The 20,885-nt window shown below is 39.2% G+C and overlaps 1 protein-coding gene across 6 annotated transcripts in view; it reads right to left on the reverse strand.

Moving 5' to 3' along the window:
- SRPK2 (SRSF protein kinase 2) overlaps nt 1-20,885 on the reverse strand; it is a gene marked incomplete at its 5' end in the record, with an annotated part of 230,134 nt that overhangs the window by 125,979 nt on the left and 83,270 nt on the right. For 5 of the 6 annotated variants that reach the window (XM_079711982.1, XM_079711986.1, XM_079711981.1 and 2 more), the window contains one exon: nt 8,728-8,791. In XM_079711982.1, coding sequence (XP_079568108.1) covers nt 8,728-8,791 — 64 coding nt within the window. Of the gene's footprint in view, nt 1-4,035; nt 4,089-8,727; nt 8,792-20,885 lie in introns of those variants that run through there. The other variant, XM_079711984.1, reaches the window with a different exon arrangement.

A 20,885-nucleotide genomic window follows, 5' to 3' on the forward strand; every position in this document is an offset into this window, starting at 1 on the left:
GTGGTTATTAGAGTAGTCACCAGTGCTTGTGCACATTTGAAATGTCAGAGAAACCCATAAACACATCCCTTAACAAGACAATTGTTTGACTTGTATTCTATAGATAATGCTTAGTACTCACAGGATTTGAAACTCAGCAAATCTGCACAGGTCTGTGGTTCACAAATTGTAAATCAATGTGCTACAGTACAGTAGAAGAATGTTTATCAACTTTTCCTAAAACTCACAAGAACTGGCACAACTTGGTCTGTATTTCAACATGGCAGTTATCAGCAGAAGCTGTCACCTCTTTAGATGGGGTTGTGGTCTCCAGGTTGCCAGAGTCCCCAAGAGGCCCTCATCGCTCATTTATAGTGGCCGTCGGGAGACAACTGTGTTTGTAACTCTTCACACCACAGCACTAGTCTTAATGTAAGTTCCCCCAAAATGCAATTACTGGTTATGTGGGATTCTTTCAAAGAGTGCCAATGGCCTCCCACCCTAGAGTCATCCATGATACAGTAACTCAGCACTGCACACCCAAGAAAACGACCAAGGTATGTCAGGGGTAAGCCATCCACCAAAGCCTCTTCTGCTTTTGTGCTGCCGTTGCTACTCCCTGATTTCCCAATAACTGAGTGGCTAGTACACAGCAGCTGCTGATCAGTGTTGGATGGATGAATGGAGAATGGCTAGATGACAAATGTAATCTATACTAAAATTAGTCTTGATTTCTTCCAACTACTGGCACATAAAGAATTCTGCCTCAAAGGGAATCTGCAGTATGATTATTTAGAGCTATTTTTTATTGTTGCCATTGTTATTCTTATAATAGATGCTCACATTTGTTCAAAACTTCCCTGGGGCTTCCCTGGTGGCGCAGTGGTTGAGAGTCTGCCTGCCAGTGCAGGAGACACGGGTTCGTGCCCCGGTCCGGGAAGATCCCACATGCCGCGGAGCAGCTGGGCCTGTGAGCCATGGCCGCTGAGCCTGCGCGTCCGGAGCCTGTGCTCTGCAACAGGAGAGGCCACAACAGTAAGAGGCCCGCGTAACGCAAAAAAAAAAAAAAAAACAAAAACTTCCCTGAACTACCATTTTGGGGGAAGGGGGTTCCCAAAGTGAAGAAGTGCCACTGCTGGTATATAAAATAATCTTAGGTGATACTTTGGACTAGGTATTGAATCACAAACTGAGAAAACTACTCCTTTCCCAAGTTTCTTTAAATCTATCTAAGTATATCAAAGAGCAAGTCTCACTTTGGTGCTAACACATACTTAAGTGCTTTTATGACACTGGCCAATTTAATTTCCCTTGTAAACAGAGGGAGCATATGGCTCAGGCCTGAAGCCTTTATCAGACAACAGAATCTAGACAGGATTGAACCGTAATTGTTTTTAAAGGCAAATGATACTGTTTCTCCCGTTCTGGTAGTGACAGGAAGATTCCCTTTTAAAGAAAATTAACATTTAAAGAGCATTATAAAATTTTACGACGTATGTATTTTATCAAAGTAAAAAATAAACAAAAAAAGATATTAAGTAAATAACAGTAGAGGGTGAAGTGCAACCATGACAAAGTACCAAGATGATATTCAAAATACTGACATTTGGGAAATAAAAGGCTATATGGTTTGATGTTACCAGTATGGCGCAAAGATGGAAAGTGTTCAGATTTACTTTAATTTCTATTTTACATTAAAACAAATGTAAAAAATATATATATATATATATATATATAATAATAAACTGTGCATTTTTATGGTGATAGAAAAACCTAAGATTTGTAACCCTGACAGTTCGTAAGAGTTAAATTAGCTTATGACTATACTTGACCATATGATTACATATATATATAATTGACTATCTATAACAATATATGGCTATAATTTGTTAATCTATGACAATACCACAGAAATAGATACCTCCCTATAACGTAAAAAGTCTTCCCACAAAGTTCATAATTTATAAGCTGCAAATGATGACATAAAATAAAAATATTTTGTGCTGAGAGCACTTCTATATTTAAGATCATAAGTTGGGGCTAACAGTGAGTAAACCAGTAAGAAGACCAAATGTCACCGATACTCCCCACTGTCCAACAGCAGCTGTGACAAATGCTGCAGAGGAGAGATGCGTGATTCTGTAACGGCTTGTAACAGGCGTAATTTGACCTAGGCAGGGCTTCCTTGAGAGGGCTGGGAGCAGCAAAACAGCAAGGCAGGAGGAACGTGACCAATGTCAAGGAGTCTGAGTCTAGGCTGGAGAGTACAGGTGCTCAACGGCCCAGGTGTGGAGTTTACCTTTATGCCAAGAACAATGGGAAGACAGCAGAAGAGTTTGTAAAGTGGAGTTACCTACCTGAGCAGATCTGCATTCTGAAAGGTTTGCTCTGGCTGTAATGTGGCAACCCTTGCAAGAGGCATCCGGAAACAGAATCAAAGTTTAAATAGCTTACAAACTAACAAAATAATTTAGGAACTGCATCTAGACCAAAACATACCAGAATGTCATAATTTCTTCGTCAGATCTGTGTGGCCTACCTGCATCAAGAGCTTTAAAGGAGAGAGGACTGGAGCTCCAGGGAGGGGTTCTCAGGGTGGGGTGGCTGAGTACCAACAACTGCTGGGCTCTGGTCACTTCCCCGCTTCCCAGTCCAAGCCTGTCTTTTGCATGTTTTACCTGAGAGGTTTCTAATAAGGGTCAGCTGAAGAAATGGTTTTGTGATGGAAACCAAATCCGAAAACAGATGTTAACACCCGTGGCCTCTAAGACCCAGGTAAAAGACTAGACTAGAAGCAGTCTGTGGGAGAGCAGTACCTCAGGTGACTACACCCTGTGGTTCCTGTTTGGTCTAAACTTCTCATTGTGATCTTCTTCATAAGAGATGGTACTCAGAAATGGTCCCCTATTTGCTTCTAATGCTCCTCAAAAAGGTTCAAACTCTGGGTCACCCCGGCACACCAACCAGAAGGCTACAAGAGAAAGGAAGAAAGGCGGGAAGGGAAAAGCAAAGGGGAGGGAAGAGAGAAAGAATACACAGTACCAGGTGGCAAGGCCCTGGAGCACAGGTGGTGAGGGCGCAGACTGGAACGTTCACTTTGTAAAGCTGGCAATACCCACCGAAGCTCAGCAACGGTGCTCCCAGGAACAACATGCAACAGAAATGGTATGCAAAGGTTCATTCGCCAAAAGACATGTATACAAAGGCTCGCAGAAGCACTATTCCTAAAAGCCACCACCTGCAAACATCCCACATGCTCATCAAGAGAATGGATTGCCTACTGTGAGGTATATTCCTATGGTGAATACTGTACAGCAATGAGACTGAGTCAATTACAGCTACACATGAAACCACGGATGAATCTCACATAGGTAACATCAGGAGAAGATGGACCAAAAGACTCCACAGAGGGTTTCTGTTTATATATACTACTCAAAAACAGATAAAACAACTGACTAGTCATGTGCAGAAATAATCTCAATTTCTACCTTAATACTAAAGCCCAAAATTAATTACAGACTTAAATATGAAGAGCTGAAAACTTCTAGAAGTAAGCGTAGCAAAAACCTTAGTGACCCTGGGCTTGGCAAAGATTTCTTAGATACAACACATAAATCATAAACTACACAAGAAAAAAGAAATCAATAAATTCAATTTTATAATGATCTGTGATCTATGCACTTTCCCATATACATCTACAATTTAAATATTACAAAATATTAAATAAAAGCAGAAGAAAGCATAAAAACTGAATAGATGGAAGACAACCCAGTCAGCCACCGTCAACTCATCTCACCACTCAAGAAAAACTACATCTCAAATACTTCTATCCTGCAAATACAGAAACAAAGCCAAGAGTGGCAGAGTGAGGGGTGGAAAAGGAAAAAATAGTTCTCATTAGCTGCCCGTCCTACCCTTTGAGTTGGAATGGGAAGGCGACAGGTCCAATGAAGAGAGAATCTGTTATAAAATGTGGCTCTCCTCCCAGGACTGCTCTTAATTCACCACAGAGACATGGAGGAAAACATACTCAACATCAGAGCAAATAAAAGACACCTTGATTCTGGATCATTTTCCACTGAACATCCTTTACTTTCTTCTCTCTTCATCTGGTCCCATCCTTATTTATTTATTCGCTCCCTTCCGTTCTCCTGATTCTTCCAGACTTCTCTTTTTGCTTTCTGCAACCATGCATTACTATCATATGTCCTTTTCACTGAAGAGGCTCCAAATTAAGAAAAGGAATTAAAATATAGACACAAAAATAGCACAGGTTCTTTATGTTATTTCAAATGCCCTTATACTGGGGGAGGGGCAACATACCAATCTCCATCACTTCTCACCAATTCTGTTTATATAGCATCGGTAGAATATAAGCCACAGCATAATTATTTTTTTGGATCCTTTCTCTCTCTCCCTTCTTCTCTTCTTTAAAAGGTAGCTAGCAACTTGTCAAGTCAACTATGTGCTAGCTATGTGGGATGCTAAAGATATAGGATACTACTTCATATCTATTCCAGTATAAGGACCCCTTTTAACACGAAAAATGTCAAAAACACATACACAACAAGAGATGATCCTTTTAGTATCCGTTCCCTGAGAAAAATGCAATCCTACAAAGGCACCGATATTTCATTAACTTCTGACTAATTGTGAACCTTATTAATCACAACATCCATTCACATTTTACAACAGCAGATGTGGGCAATGCTTAGTGTGAATGCAGATTCTCAGCTTCTCAAGCCCCTTATCTCAGGACCTCCTCAACCCTCCTCCCTGTACTCAGCCTAGATGGACTGGGAAGCATAGCTCTCAGCACTCTGGGCTCAACTCTTCTGTATTAAGTATTGTCCGATTTTGTTCATGAGTTCACCGAAGAAGTAGTAATAGAGTTTGAACAAATCTGAGGCAGAGTGAAGTGTTTTCTGTTCACTCAGGACCTTTCTGGGAATGATTTAATCAGAGTCTCCCTACAGCACACCCCGCATTCTCCTCTCTTAGAACTAGTATCTGAAAACGTTTAATAAAGGATTACTACCTTTTCCCCAGCTATTACCATTATTACTATACGCCTCTTCCCCACCTACTCTAACCCCATAAATTTCCACATCCCTGGAGTGTTCTAGCTAGGAAAAGGCAAGAAGAAACGAAAACTTGAAAAACCTAATTTTTGCGTCAAATAAATTTTTACGGCTTTTTTTTTTTACATTAAGTGGCGGCAGATGAAGAACTAAAATTATGCTCAACCCTTGTCTCTACCGTGGTTAAGCTGAATATAATCCATCTATCCAACAGCAGCTCAATTAAAAGGAAAATATTCACTGTAGGGTCTATTCCTAAAATCTGCAGAAGGGCACTCTCTTGCAACAGATATGTCTTCCTCTTAACTGGCAATAACATACAAACCAGGCTCATTTGTGTTTTTATTCATTCAATAATGTTCTCTGTCCTTAATTTTAAAAATGGGTAAGTTGACGTTTTGCTCTCTCTCCAAAATATAAAACCAAACACTAAATGACAACTTTTGCTATCCCACCGTGTTCTGTCCTATGAGTCAGCCATTCGGAAAAGAGGTGCTCCACACGTCCCCTGCTAAATGATATTCAATGGACACCCCTCCATTCTGTTAAAGGTAAAAAAAAAAAAAAAAAAAAAAAATTAAATTTCAAGGTGGTATTGCGATCTGTTAAGATAACATATTTTCTAATTCAGGTCACAAAAAACTTCAAAACTCCATTATAATATAACTTAAATCATATTTGTATGTATTCTCAATGAATGATCCTTAAGAGTCTACAAAAATAAAGTTTATTTTTTGTTTTGCTTTTCCCATTTTACAATATTGTCTGGAAAAAAAAAATTCAACCACTACCAGCTGTCCTAGGACTAGCAATTCTCATTAAGTGGGTGAAAAATATGAGATGGAAAGATTATTATGAACATCACATCACTGTTTGTATGTCTATCACATTTTGTACTTAAAAACATCGTTCCTCCACTCGGCTCTCTGAGATATCATATCAAACGATCACGCTAGGGGACTTCCCTGGTGGCACAGTGGTTAAGCATTCGCCTGCCGATGCAGGGGACACGGGTTCGAGCCCTGGTCCGGGAAGATCCCACATGCCGCGGAGCAACTAAGCCCGTGCGCCACAACTACTGAGCCTGCGCTCTAGAGCCTGCGAGCCACAACTACTGAAGCCGGCGCGCCTGGAGCCCGTGCTCTGCAACAAGAGAAGCCACCGCAATGAGAAGCCCGCGCACCGCAATGAAGAGTAGCCCCCGCTCAAAGCAACTAGAGAAAGCCCGCGCACAGCAATGAAGACCCGACACAGCCATACATACATACATACATAAGATCATGCTGTACTGCGGACAGTGAACAAAAATCAATCGTGACAAATGATAACTTGGCTTCCCACAAGTAGCTTCTCCCCTCTTTAAAGAAAAACAGGGTCTCTTCATCCTTTTTTACCAATAAATACACGGGAATACTGACTATAGGTAAATGCCAAATATCTTTAAGACTCATGCCATGCTTCAAATAACTATTTAAAATAAAACAGTCAAAGACTTAAAAAATTTAGGTGATTAGAGAACAAGGAATTGCAGAATGTGGTGGTAATGCTACATGATACTATAAACTATTAAATTGCTAGGCCAAGTATAGTCTTCCTAAGCCATGAATTTTTTTTTAAACTTCAGATTCTTGTTTTTCAAGTTCTTCCAAATAAACTAAAAAGACAAATGATGACCATGATTGTATAATTTATTTAAAGGAGGGGGGAAAAAAGAGTAATTTCTATTTTTAATATTTCTACATTAATAAAACAACTTCTATGTTGGCAAAGTGTTGGCTTAGCCATAAACTACATTTATACCCATTAAGTCAGCATATCACAATTACCAAATATATGTGTAAGCACCCCCCCAAAAGAGTAACAAACAAAGCAAGCAAGCTCTGGTAAAATGTGTATAGAGTTGTCATAAGCACAGTGGCAGATTTCTAAACTTTAAATAATCACGTCTGCATTCATCCTCCCTTTCCATCAAATTTAACCACAGGAGCTTAGGTGAAACAATAATAATAATTTTTAAATAAATATATGTAATCACCAATTATTTTAGAATCTTTCCTTATAAGAGTGTATTTTTAACTATAAAAACCTCACCCATTCCTAACTTGTTTCTCAGTAATATTCACCCATTCTGTTTAACCTTCAATTTCTCAATAGAGAACACATGCTACTCAAAAAGCCAAGGTAATTATTGTTGTCATGCCATTAAGAATGCTCTTCCTAGTAACAAAACTCTAATATTACAGTTGGTACCCGGTACATTCACTATTTACACCACCATCCTCTCCCCTTCCCATCACCACCATTTTACTGGCAGAATATTCACAAGGCTGAAGATTGTTTTTCATCTCAGCAAAGAGAATGCTTAAAATGGGATGGCTAGCCACAAACCAGAAGTTAGAAGCTACATAAAAATAAACACAAATGTGTCTAAATTTTTCTATGTTCAACCTCTAAAGAAAGCAGTAACACCTTCCTTATTCATAATTCCCTAAATTAAAGCCAGGAGCCTTTCACCCAATTATACTAATAAATTGATTTAATGTCATCATTTTGCCATCACATCATGTTCTCCATACACTAGTGTACTATAATTAAATTCATTTTACCATGCTGGGTTCTTCACCTCCTATTTTCTTTCCAGGGTTTTTCCTATATCATTCTTTAACTACCGAAGTATTTCTCCATAATATTTTCCTAAATATTAAATCTATGAACAAAAAGACAACCCTGAAGACTAACCAGGGAAAAGATAAATCAACACACCTTAATACAAAATACCAGCATTACGTATAAACTATTAGGTAACCAACAGAAAGGTAAGCATCAACTGTATGCCCAAGAACCTCAATTTAAAATATTATGTAGTAGAAACAATTTTGGTAAACAGAAGTGAACATACATTTACATATCAAAATAGGCAACTATAGACCCATTTCTGACTTGAGAGAAACATATCTTAATTCTATTTATTAAGTAAAATAGGCATATTATGAAAATATCTCCTTACAGGTATAATCATTCGATTGACAGATAAAAATAATTGCTTTAAAAATACTTCTGAGTCATTTTGTCCTTACCTGCAGGCATGAACCATTACTGCATGCAGTGACTGTTCCATTTCCTAGCACAGACTTGAAGAAGCATCATATCTCTCTTTCAGAATGTGACTAATATGTGGGTTTGCAATTCCTAAGCTATTTACAAATGGCACTCCCTTTCCACATAAGAAAATATTTAATACAACCAAAAGCTAGGTATTTTTAACCTAGATCTTACAAACAATATTGGTAATTTTGTGTAGCAACAACCTCAAAATACAGGAAGCAAACCTAGTACTAGTATTTCTTAAAGAATGCAAGATTTCTGTTTATTTTTTAGCTAAGTATATTATTTTTTAAAGCCTTCAACAGCTGTCACACACGAACCACCAGTCTGCTGTGTTATGGTGTGCATGCTGCAGCTGATTAGGCTTCACTATTTTTTTTTAAATCAATTACCCTTTGTAAAAGCAGAACAGCTTACCGAAATACACGTCTTCAAAACAGCACAATGACCAGCATGCAATACGATACGTTATATAGCAAACTTGACAAGAAAAAAATACACCCTGATTTGTTTCTTAGCAATGCTACACCATTAATTGTTCATGCAAGAGATGTAGCTGTACCTTTCTGAAGAGGACGACTTCTCAGAGTTAACTGACATCAGCAGCTCAATCTTCTGCTTGATTTCTGGAAAAATCAGAAAATATTCACAACCAAGATTGCCTGCCCTTGCTTTCAAGCCTTATATCAAGAGATTTTTCTTCTCTAATCCCTTTTGTTCAAAATGAGGCCACAAGATTCGCAGTACTTCTGTTAGGACTGGGATTCAATGGTGCTCTAAAGGGAAAAAGCTCCAGAGGCATCAGGCCTTGCTAAACTATGCACATGACTGTTTATGAAAGCAGGAAGTACCATTTCTTTCGAGCAGAGGGGTGTTTTCTTTTTTTAAGGTAGAACTAGCATGGCTCTACAGGAAGATTTTTAAATGCAGCAAATTAAAATACAAACCAAAAATGCTAACAACTGGATTGAACATACCAGATAATTTGAGAAGTCTGGGTAATAAAGTTACAGACTGTAATAAACAGATAGACAACCCTTGGCTACTTCTATTTCACCAGCCCTGAAAAATATGGCTCAGTGAATCATTTTTATCACTTAAGAATGAAATATTAAACCAGAATCCCAATTCTCAGACTAAAAATAGTTTAATCTGCCACAATTTATGGATTGTCTTTAAAGATACATTTATATCTACGCCCGAACTCCTTTAGAAAAACACTTCTGTTTTACACCTTAATTTTCCCCCCTCCTTCGCAGTACACCGCAAGTGAACAGCAACACCCAGTTACCAAGCAGATAATATACTTGTCCTTTTAGGAGAGGACTGACAACGCTATCTACAACAGAAATGTAAGCGCCAATTCAATTTAATTAAAAGATCATTGCTGATACTGATTCGGAAAAAAAAAGATTATAGACAAAAAGGGAAGGTGAGGTAAAAATAAAAGAGGAAAAAGAGAAGGAAAAATAACCTAACACATTTCCTGTAAAATATTAACCATTAATATAAAGCACATAATTTTACATGACTAAAACTGATATGGTCCTATTATCTAGACTATTTCACATATAAAGCTGTTTTCCTATTTGTAAATGTGTTTTCCTATTCAAAATCTTAAAAATTCACATACCAAAAATAAAACACAATCCCACTAAATCTACAGGCAGTCTCAGGATTTCAAAGTAGACCTCAATAGTTTGGGGTTTTTTTTTTAAGGGTAAAACAAATTTTAATTTTTAAGAATCTTGATTCTAGAAATCCAAGGAATATGAAATGTAAAGGAAAAAGGAAAATAATTAGTGGCATAAAATACAATGGGCCTGTACAGAAATATCCTCTCAGTGTTGTTAAGATAAGAGTTTTTCCAAATTTTTTAAGCTAACAACTTCATCCAATGGACATTCTAAAGCTGGCATGAATATCTAATGAGAGCACAGACTCTACCACAGGCTACAGCCAAACTACCACTGGGGAGAGCACACAGCACAGTGGTGATGATAATGAAACTTACCTTGAGGAGTCTTACGTGGATTACAGAGCCTGGCACCTGGTGCCTTAGTGAATGCTCAGTAACGCCCCGTTTAAAAAGAGCATGGTAGGGGGCTTCCCTGGTGGCGCAGTGGTTGAGAGTCCGCCTGCCGATGCAGGGGACACGGGTTCGTGCCCCGGTCTGGGAAGATCCCACATGCCGCGGAGCGGCTGGGCCCGTGAGCCATGGCCACTGAGCCTGCGCATCCGGAGCCTGTGCTCCGCAGCAGGAGAGGCCACAACAGTGAGAGGCCCGCGTACCGCAAAAAAAATAATAAATAAATAAATAAAATAAAAAGAGCATGGCATTTAAGAACTCAGGCTCCAGGATCCGCTGCCAAGCAGCCTAGGATTTGAAAGCAGGCTTCTCCATCATTTTTAACAGCCATATGACCTTGAGGAAATAAACTCTCTAAGCCTCTATCTCCTCTCCTATAAAATGGGGATAATAATTCTACATGAAGGGCTGTTGTAAGGATTTAATAACATAACCCATGAAAGGCACGTAGTGTTGTGCTTGGCACGTAGTAATAAGCCCTCACTGCCTAGCAAAGGATGGGATCCTAAATAAATATTTGTTGAATGACCTAATGAGGTATACTAGGTCTGTCCCATTTTAAAGAGCTTTTCTATAGTTTTAATCCACCTTCTCCTTCTTACTACCAACCTTAACATTCACCTGTTTATCACCGTAGTATTGATATTATTATATGTGGAAATTAAACTTTTACCTGTGTCTCAGCCTTCCTTTCTAGAGGAATTATTCTCGGTTTATCAACTAGCCACTTCAGGAATGAGGTGACACTTGAATTCTTCACTGTGGCAATTTTTCATTCCAAAAAGACAGAAAGTTCACACTTCAGGGTATCTCTATCTGTGCACTTAAGCTGAAAGTCCCCAAGATTAAACTGCATAGCTCTAATGAAGTATATGTCCATCTTACATATATTAGAAAGAAAAATTAAAGCTCTAAACCACTTTCTGGCTGGTGACTTTGGAAGCTACAAACCAAAAAAGGTTTCAAATAATTCATGGAAAGGTTTCCAACATGATTTTCACATCTTCTTCAAACCTTCAGATCTGTTTATAGCTCCAGAAGGACTGAAAGGTTCAGGAATGTTCACAAATACCACATTAACATTGTATCCACTGAGGGCCATGCATTCCCTCTACACTCCTACCTAATCCTTATCAATACCAGCCATGGGTCTGATTACTCCCCATGTTCATTCTACCACGATAAATGCCACAGTCCTGGGGTGGGGGGCTTTGAGGTTCATGTCAGTATGATTCCAAACACCCTTGGTTAAGGGCCTTGGGCTCCCTGATAGTGTCCTGAACCTCTGATCATCTGAGTCGTCTACTACCATGACCACACGTAGGATGCTCTCTTACACACACTGCAAATACGTCCCCCAAATTAGTTGTTTTTCTATATCTATACTGGATATTTCACAGTATCCAGGACCCTATACTTTGTTTTTCTGCAATTAATCCCACCAGTCTTTTCCTTTATGAATTACGGTTTTCCAGTTAAACTCACATTTCCTTATTTCACAAATAAATAAGCAAGTAGTACCTATATCTCTAATACTTCATTTTCTACTCAATAACATGAGTTTGAAGACTCCTGGAACACTTAGGGTCCACAGTTGAACCAATCGCTAAGAACCCTGACAAGGAATAGAGGTGAACAATAACTACTACCAAAACATAGTCCAGTAAAGCAGGTGCTTCAAAGACTCAGACCCTAGAAGAGAAACTGGGCAGTCCTGAATCCACCTAGAATCCTAAGAGCAATAGCAGCATAAGCGTAACACAGGGCTCCCATGGAGAGGATCCTCCTTAAAGAGGATCCTTTAAGATCGCTAAACACTGAGCATGAGCTCACAAAGGACACTTATTTTTATGACATGGAAATTAAATAAGACATCATAATTGGGCAAACAGTTCTACCTAAACTCGTAGACCTACATCCTTTAAACATTGGTGTTATTCTAACAGATTTACTAAATTTCCCCTCACTTGGCAAATTTGGAGCCATTTCAAGCTACAAGAAACAGGTATGTGCTCAGGTTACTTCAGGTGGCAGGATAATACAGCAAGAATACATCTAGAAGTTAAGAGGAGGGAAAAAAATGCCTCAGAACCAGAATCCTGTTCAGAAGACGGGGCAGCTCTTGAAACCCAGTTACAATACCAAGTGCTCCGAGGGACTGTTCTCCACCTTAACCTTTCCCCATCCTGGCGGTCAAAACCTCTGACCCTAATTCCATTTCTCCCTTTGCTACCAACTAGTAACTACTTCTCTTTACTTCACACGTTCACAGATTCTACTGCCTTGGAATGCATACTTATGGCCCTCTCTCATCTTAAGCGAGTATCTTTAAGGGGCTCCTGTTTAAGCTCGCAAGATGGCCTGCAGACACTTTTCCTGCTCAGGTGTCAATATTACCATCTGGGACCAAGTATTGAGGTCCTGACTCAAAATTCAAGAGACTGACACAAAAGAGACTCTTCATAAAGGGATAAGAGTAAAGCAAGCTCTCTGAGACATCTAGGAAGATCAATGATTAACTGCTCCTAACATCCTGAAGATCAGTCTAGCCTAAAAAGGAGTCCCTGTTATCCCAGCATTCGTTATTCAAGTTTTCTTTGTGATGAGAATGCACAGAAAAGCAAAAATTGGGCAAAAAAGTGACCATTGATAAACTGACCATTCAAACAACTGTCCCTGATTTTCATCAGCCTCTACCCCCACCCATCAAATGCCTTCTCTGCTCAGTCTCTCACTGATGGTCATACAGCCCAACAATTCAAACAAAATGCAAGTCCAGAGCAAAGTGAACACTGAAAATCTGCAACAAAGGATCGAACTTTAGACAAAGCTGACGGACAATACTAAAGAAATGTTAGAATCCCAGGCAAACCCACTGACAAATGACAATATAGAAAGGAGTTAAGACGGTTAGTAATTGTTAAGAGTAATCAACAAGGACAATAATATGCTAAGTGTCTCAGGAATGATAATTATTTGATTATGAGAGACTAATGGGAGAAAATAATAATACTCTTAAGTAGTCTGCAAAAATATCCAACATTACCATTGCATTACTACTTAAAAGATATCCAGTCATATTATTACAGTCACCCCCTGGTATTCATGGGGTGGGGGGGTTGATTGGTTCCAGGACTCCCACCCCACCCCCTACACCCTACACCCTGCTGATAACAAAATCCACAAATGCTCAAGTCCCTTATATAACTGAGGTAGTACAGGCAGCCCTCAGTATCCACAGATTCAGAACCCACAGGGATCAACTGTATATAAAACTTAATACGAATATGTATGTCAGAAACAATCAGCACTTGATACATTCTTCCTTCTAAAACTCAGTAAACTCAGTACATATTTTTCAACTACAGCTTGAACTTTTGTTAAATAAAATAAGCTTACTTCTAAAATCTGATTTTATTTTTCAAAATAAAGTCTCAATTTCACCCGCCTTCCTTAAAAGCAGTCTTTTTCTGGTATCAAATTTCCTCCTGCTATAATTCCAAAACAGTATTACTTTATGTTCCTGAATATAGCACAATGCCAACCAACAACAGTATGTACGCTCCAAACTCTACAATGGGGCAGGCTGGAGTGGGGGGGGAATTGGTGGGGGATTGGAGGAGGAGGAGAAGAAGGTGGTCTCAGGCTCGTTAGGTTTCCGGCTTAAAACTTTCAAGGTAGCTAATAATGCTGCCACTTACAAGACTCTTCACTTCCTAAAGAAAATGTTTTCCTCTGTCAGTTTTAAAATTATTATTCTGAGCGCAACTTATAACCCAAAAGAAATGCTAGTTTAAAAGGAAAGACTTGTTATTGATTTCCAAATCCTAGTAAGGAAACTGGTCAATCCCCTAAAATTGGGATTCCCCTTCTCACCCACCCGCTGGAAACCACCAAGCAAGAAGGCAGAGAAAAGAGACCAATGCTAGGGTTGTGTCTGCACCAAGCCAAGACCCCAGATCATCCATCCTAACACTGTATGCAGCGCCATAAAACTTTAAGTTCATCACACAGTACTTGTTACCATTTCTTCGTTATTTTTATGTTGAGGAATTTCAGAAACAAATACAAACTGCATGAAAGTGTGAAAATATGAATGTTTAAATAAATTCCTACTTCTATTAGCCTCACCATCAATGCCTTCTATTAGCAATGAAATGTAATGAAATTAATCCCTGAAAACTGTCTACAGGTTTCTCACCACAGCAGAGTATCATTAATAGTTAATCTAGCCACTAAACAGAACAAAGGCACTCTTAACCCTCGCTCTGTTGGGGAGACAGAAGTAGTAACACAAGTTCTTAGATAACTGAGCTGTTACACTCAGGGTGAGATCCAATGCTCTATTCACCATGAAGTCAAGTTTTAAAACGTTCTCTATTTTATACTTACAAAATAATTATCACTTGTATATTTTACTGGTATAATATATGAATTTTAGAAATTATATCAGAGAATAGTAATCAGAAAAAGGAAGTATTTTTATAATGCTAACCTAAAGATAGTTTTTTGTACTAGATATTAATATACAACTGAAACTACTCGGTTCTCTAAAATTATGGCTTACAATGTCCTAAATTAAGACCGTTTAATTTTATTTACAATTTTGGCACATAAAGAACTCTGGGTTCACCAAAGAAGTCAAGGCCCACTCAACCATCGTAAAAAGAAAATTCACTATCTTAAGAGGTGAGAAAATTATTGTGCAAGGTTTATTTATATGTGTAAGAAAACAAGCCATATCAAAATATGTGCGTATAAGGAGGAATTAGTGTCCCCAACTCCTAACCAACATTAACGTTCAAACTTAGGAACTGAAATTTATGTGATATAGTCCAATTTTTCCACCTTTCTATATTCCTTCAGTAAGAACAGGTACTGAGCTAGGTGTTACCTGAGCAGGGGGAAGAAAAAGTATGTCACAAAAATATGTAAGGCAAAATTCCTTCCCTTAGAGAGTTCACAGTCTAATATCTAACATTTAGCTTGAACCATCTAGCTTATTTACGCCCCTTATATGAATTAACTCATTTAAGCCTCAAAACAACTGGAGAAGGTAGGTACTCAATATTTCCATTTTACATGCATAGAAACTGAAGCTTTTAAAGTTTAAGAAATTTTCTCAAGATTCCAGGGCTAAACAACTCCACTTAGAATAGCATCAAAAACAATAAAATATTTAGGAATAAATTCAACCAAGGTGAGAGACTTGTACACTGAAAACTACAAAACACTGTTGAAAAAAGTTAAAGACCCAAATAATTGGAAAGACATCCTGCATTCATGGATTGGAAGATTTACTATTGTTAAGATGGCAATATTCCTCAAATTGATCTACAGAGTCATACAATCCCTATCAAAATTCCAACTGCCTTTTTTTGCAGAAATCGACAAGCTGACCCTAAAATTCATATGGAAATGTCAAGGGACCCTGAATAGGCAAAACAATCTTTAAAAAAGTAGAACAAATTTGCAAGGCTCACACATAAATTTCAAAACTTACTACAAAGTGGGGAGCTGGCATAAAGATAGACATATAGATCAATGCAATAGAATTAGAGTGCAGAAATAAACCCTCACATTACAGTCAACTGATTTTTGACAAGAGTGACAAGGCCATTCAATGGGGAAAGACAGTCTCTTCAAAAGATGGTGCTCAAAACTGGATGTCCACATGCAAAAGAATAAAGTTGGACTCCTGTCTCACACCATATACAAAATATTAATTCAAACTGGATCAAACATCTAAACATAAAGGCTGAAAGTATAAAACTTTTAAAAGGAAATATAGGTGTAAACCTTGATTTTGGATTAGGTTAGAGTTTCTTAAGTATGACACCAAAAGCACAAAAAACAGAAGAATAAATAGATGCATTGAATGTAAGAATTAAAAACTTTTGTGCTCGCTTCAGCAGCACACATACTAAAATTGGAATGATACAGAGAAGATTAGCATGGCCCCTGCGCAAGGATGACACACAAATTCGTGAAGCATTCCATATTTTTTCACAGCAAAGGAAGCCATAAACAAGACGAAAAGACAACCATCAGAATGGGAGAAAAGATTTGCAAACGGGGCAACTGACAAAGGATTAATCTCCAAAATATACAAACAGCTCATGCAGCTCAATATCAAAAAAACAAACAACCCAATCCCAAAATGGGCAGAAGACCTAAACAGACATTTCTCCAAAGAAGATATACAGATTGCCAACAAACAGATGAAAGGATGCTCAACATCACTAATCATTAGAGAAATGCAAATCAAAATCACAATGAGGGGCTTCCCTGGTGGCACAGTGGCTGAGAGTCCGCCTGCCGATGCAGGGGACGCGGGTTCGTGCCCCGGTCTGGGAAGATCCCACATGCCGCAGAGCGGCTGGGCCCGTGAACCATGGCCGCTGAGCCTGCACATCTGGACCCTGTGCTCCGCAATGGGAGAGGCCACAACAGTGAAAGGCCCGCGTACCGCAAAAAAAAACCCAAAAAAACAAACCTACAATGAGGTATCACCTCATGCTGGTCAGAATGGCCATCATCAAAAATCTACAAACAACAAATGCTGGAGAGGGTGTGGAGAAAAGGGAACCCTCCTACACTGTTGGTGGGAATGTAAATTGGTACAGCCACTACGGAGAACAGTATGGAGGCTCCTTAAAAAAAATAAAAATAGGATTACCATGTGATCCAGCAATCCCACTGCTGGGCATATACCCAGAGAAAACCATAATTCAAAAAGACACATGCACCCCAAGGTTCACTGCAGCAGTATTTACAATAGCCAGGTTATGGAAGCATCCTAAATGCCCATCGACAGAAGAATGGATAAAGATGTGGTACATATATACAATGGAATTATTACTCAGGCATAAAAAGGAACGAAACTGGGTCATTTGTTGAGACATGGATGGATCTAGAGACTGTCATATAGAGTGAAGTAAATCAGAAAGAGAAAAACAAATATAGCATATTAACGCATATATGTGGAAGCTGGAAAAATGGTACAGATGAACCGGTTTGCAGGGCAGAAATTGAGACACAGATGTAGAGAACAAACATGGACAGCAAGGGAGGAAAGCGGCTGAGGGGGGATGAATTGGGCGATTGGGATTGACATGTATACACTAATATGTATAAAATGGATAACTAATAAGAACCTGCTGTATAAAAAAAATAAAATTCAAAGAAAAAATTTTTAAACAAATTAAAAAAAAAAAAGCTGGAGAGGGTGTAGAGAAAAGGGAACCCTCTTGCACTTTTGGTGGGAATGTAAATTGATACAGCCACTGTAGAGAACAGTATGGAGGTTCCTTAAAAAAATAAAAATAGAACTACCATACGACCCAGCAATCCCACTACTGGGCATATACCCTGAGAAAACCATAATTCAAAAAGAGTCATGTACCACAATGTTCACTGCAGCTCTACTTACAACAGCCAGGACATGGAAGCAACCTAAGTGTCCATCGACGGATGAATGGATAAAGAAGATGTGGCACATATATACGATGGAATATTACTCAGCCATAAAAAGAAATGAAATTGGGTTATTTGCAGTGAGGTGGATAGACCTAGAGTCTGTCATACAGAGTGAACTAAGTCAGAAAGAAAAAAACTAATACCGTATGCTAACACATATATATGGAATCTTAAAAAAAAAAAAATGGTTCTGATGAACCTAGGGGCAGGACAGGAATAAAGACGCAGACGTAGAGAATGTACCTGAGGACACGGGGAGGGGGAAGGGTAAGCTGGGACGAAGTGAGAGAGTAGCACTGACATATACACACTACCAAATGTAAAACAGCTAGCTAGTGGGAAGTAGCTACATAGCACAGGGAGATCAGCTTGGTGTTTTGTGACCACCTAGAGGGGTGGGAGGGAGACACAAGAAGGAGGGGATAGGAGGATATATGTATACATACAGCTGATTCACTTTGTTATACAGCAGAAACTAACACAACATTGTAAAGCAATTATTCTCCAATAAAGATGTTTAAAAAAAAGAAAAACATTTCATAAGACTATAGCTGCCATAGATAGTGATTCCTCCAATGGATCTCGACAAAATAAATTGTAAACCTCTGCAAAGGACTCACCATTCTAAATGCCATTAAGAACATTCATGATTTTCCAGGGGAAGAGGTCAAAATATCAACATTAACAGGAGTTTCGAAGAAATGGACTCCAACCTTTATGAATGACTTTGAGGGGTTCAAGATTTCAATGGAAGAAGCAACTGCAGGTGTGGTAGAAACAGCAGGAGAACGAGAGTTAGAAGTGGAGCCTGAAGATGTGACTGAATGGCTGCCATCTCATGAGAAGACTTTCACGGATGAGGAGTTGCTTCTTATGCATGAGGAAAGAAAGTGGTTCCTTGAGATGGAATCTACTCCTGGTGAAGATGCTGTATAAGATTGTTGAAATGACAACAAAGGATTTAGAATATGGCATAAACTTAGTTGATAAAGCAGCAGCAGGATTTGAAAGGACCAACTCCAATTCTGAAAAAAGTTCCACTATGGGTAAAATGCATGCTACAGAGAAATCATTTGTGAAAGGAAGAGTCAATCGTTGTGGCAAACCTCATTGTTGTCTTATTTTAAGAAATTGCCGTGGGCTTCCCTGGTGGCGCAGTGGTTGAGAATCTGCCTGCTAATGCAGGGGACACGGGTTCGAGCCCTGATCTGGGAAGATCCCACATGCTGCAGAGCAACTAGGCCCGTGAGCCACAACTACTGAGCCTGTGCTCGGCAACAAGAGAGGCCGTGATAGTGAGAGGCCCGCGCGCCATGATGAAGAGTGGCCCCCGCTTGCCACAACTAGAGAAAGCCCTCGCACAGAAACGAAGACCCAACACAGCAAAAATAAATAAATTAATTAATAAACTCCCACCCCCAACATCTAAAAAAACAAAAAAGAAATTGCCGTAGACTTCCCAACCTTCAGCAGCCACCACCCTGAACAGTCAGCAGCCATCAACACTGATGCAGAATCTTCTACTAGAAAAAAGATTGGGGCTTCCCTGGTGGCGCAGTGGTTAAGAATGCGCCTGCCAATGCAGGGGACACGGGTTCGAGCCCTAGTCTGGGAAGATCCCACATGTCGCAGAGCAACTAAGCCCATGCGTCACAACTACTGAGCCTGCACTGTAGAGCCCATGTGCCACAACTACTGAGCCCACGTGCCACAACTACTGAAGTCCACACGCCTGGAGCCCGTGCTCCGCAACAAGAGAAGCCACCGCAATGAGAAGCCCGTGCACCACAGCAAAGAGTAGCCCCCGTTAGAGGCAACTAATGAAAGCCCGCCTGCAGGAACAAAGACCTAATGCAGCCAAAAATAAATAAATAAATTTATTAAAAAGAAAAAAGATTATGACTTGCTGAAGGCTCAGATGATGGTTTGTATTTTTAGCAATAAAGCTTTTTTTTTTTTTTTTTGCCGTACACAGGCCTCTCACTGCTGTGGCCTCTCCCGTTGCGGAGCACAGGCTCCGGACGCACAGGCTCAGCGGCCATGACTCACGGGCCCAGCCACTCCACGGCATGTGGGATCTTCCCGGACCGGGGCACGAACCCGTGTCCCCTGCATCGGCAGGCGGACTCTCAACCACTGCGCCACCAGGGAAGCCCATAAGAAAATTATTTTTAATTACGCAGGTAATACCTATAAAAAATCCAAGTGCAGGTAATGGTAAAATCCCCCCGACTGCCATTCCTCATTCCACGTCCCATCTCCAGAATTGAGGAAGATCTTTTTTTTTTTTTTTTGGGAAGCCCAATCAAGCATTTTTTAATTAAGGTATACACATTTGTTTAGACATAATGCTGTTGCATACTTAATAGACTACAGTATAGTATAAATAAAACTTTTATTTGCACTGGGAACCCCCCCCCAAAAAAAAGAATTAAAAACTTTTGTGCATCAAAGAATACTATCAAGAAAACAAAAGGACAATCCACAGAATGGGAGTAAATATTTGCAAATCATGTAACTGGTAAGGGACTAGCATCCAGAATATATAAACAACTCTTACAACTTGGCAATTAAAAAAAAACAACAACCCAATTTAAAATTGGGCCAACGATTTAAATAGACATTTTTTGAAAGAAGAAATATAAATGGCCAATAAGCACATGAAAAGATGCTCACCATTATTTGTCATTAGGGAAATGCAAATAGAAACAACAATGAAATACTACTTTATAGCCACCAGGATGGCTATAATCATAAAAACAAGTGTTAGCAAGGATACGGAGAATTTGGAACCTTTGTGCATGGCTGGTGAGAATGTAAAATGGTACCTTTGCTTTGGAAAACAATCTGGCAGTCCTTCAGAAAGTTAAACCAAGAGTTACCATATGACCCAACAATTCCACTCCTCGTTATAAACCCAAGAGAAAACATGTTTATACTGTTCACATAAAACCTGTACACAAATGTTCGTAATGGCGTTATTCATAATATCCAAGAAGTGGAAACAACCCATATGTCCATTAATTGATGAATGGATAAACAAAATGTGGTCTATCCATACATAAAGAAAATGAAGTACTGATACGTGCTACCTCATGGATGAATCTTTAAAACATTACAGAGGGGCTTCCCCAGTGGCGCAGTGCTTAAGA

Source organism: Hyperoodon ampullatus (genome assembly GCF_949752795.1).
Source record: "Hyperoodon ampullatus genome assembly, chromosome: 9".
Classification (NCBI taxonomy): Eukaryota; Metazoa; Chordata; class Mammalia; order Artiodactyla; family Ziphiidae; genus Hyperoodon; species Hyperoodon ampullatus.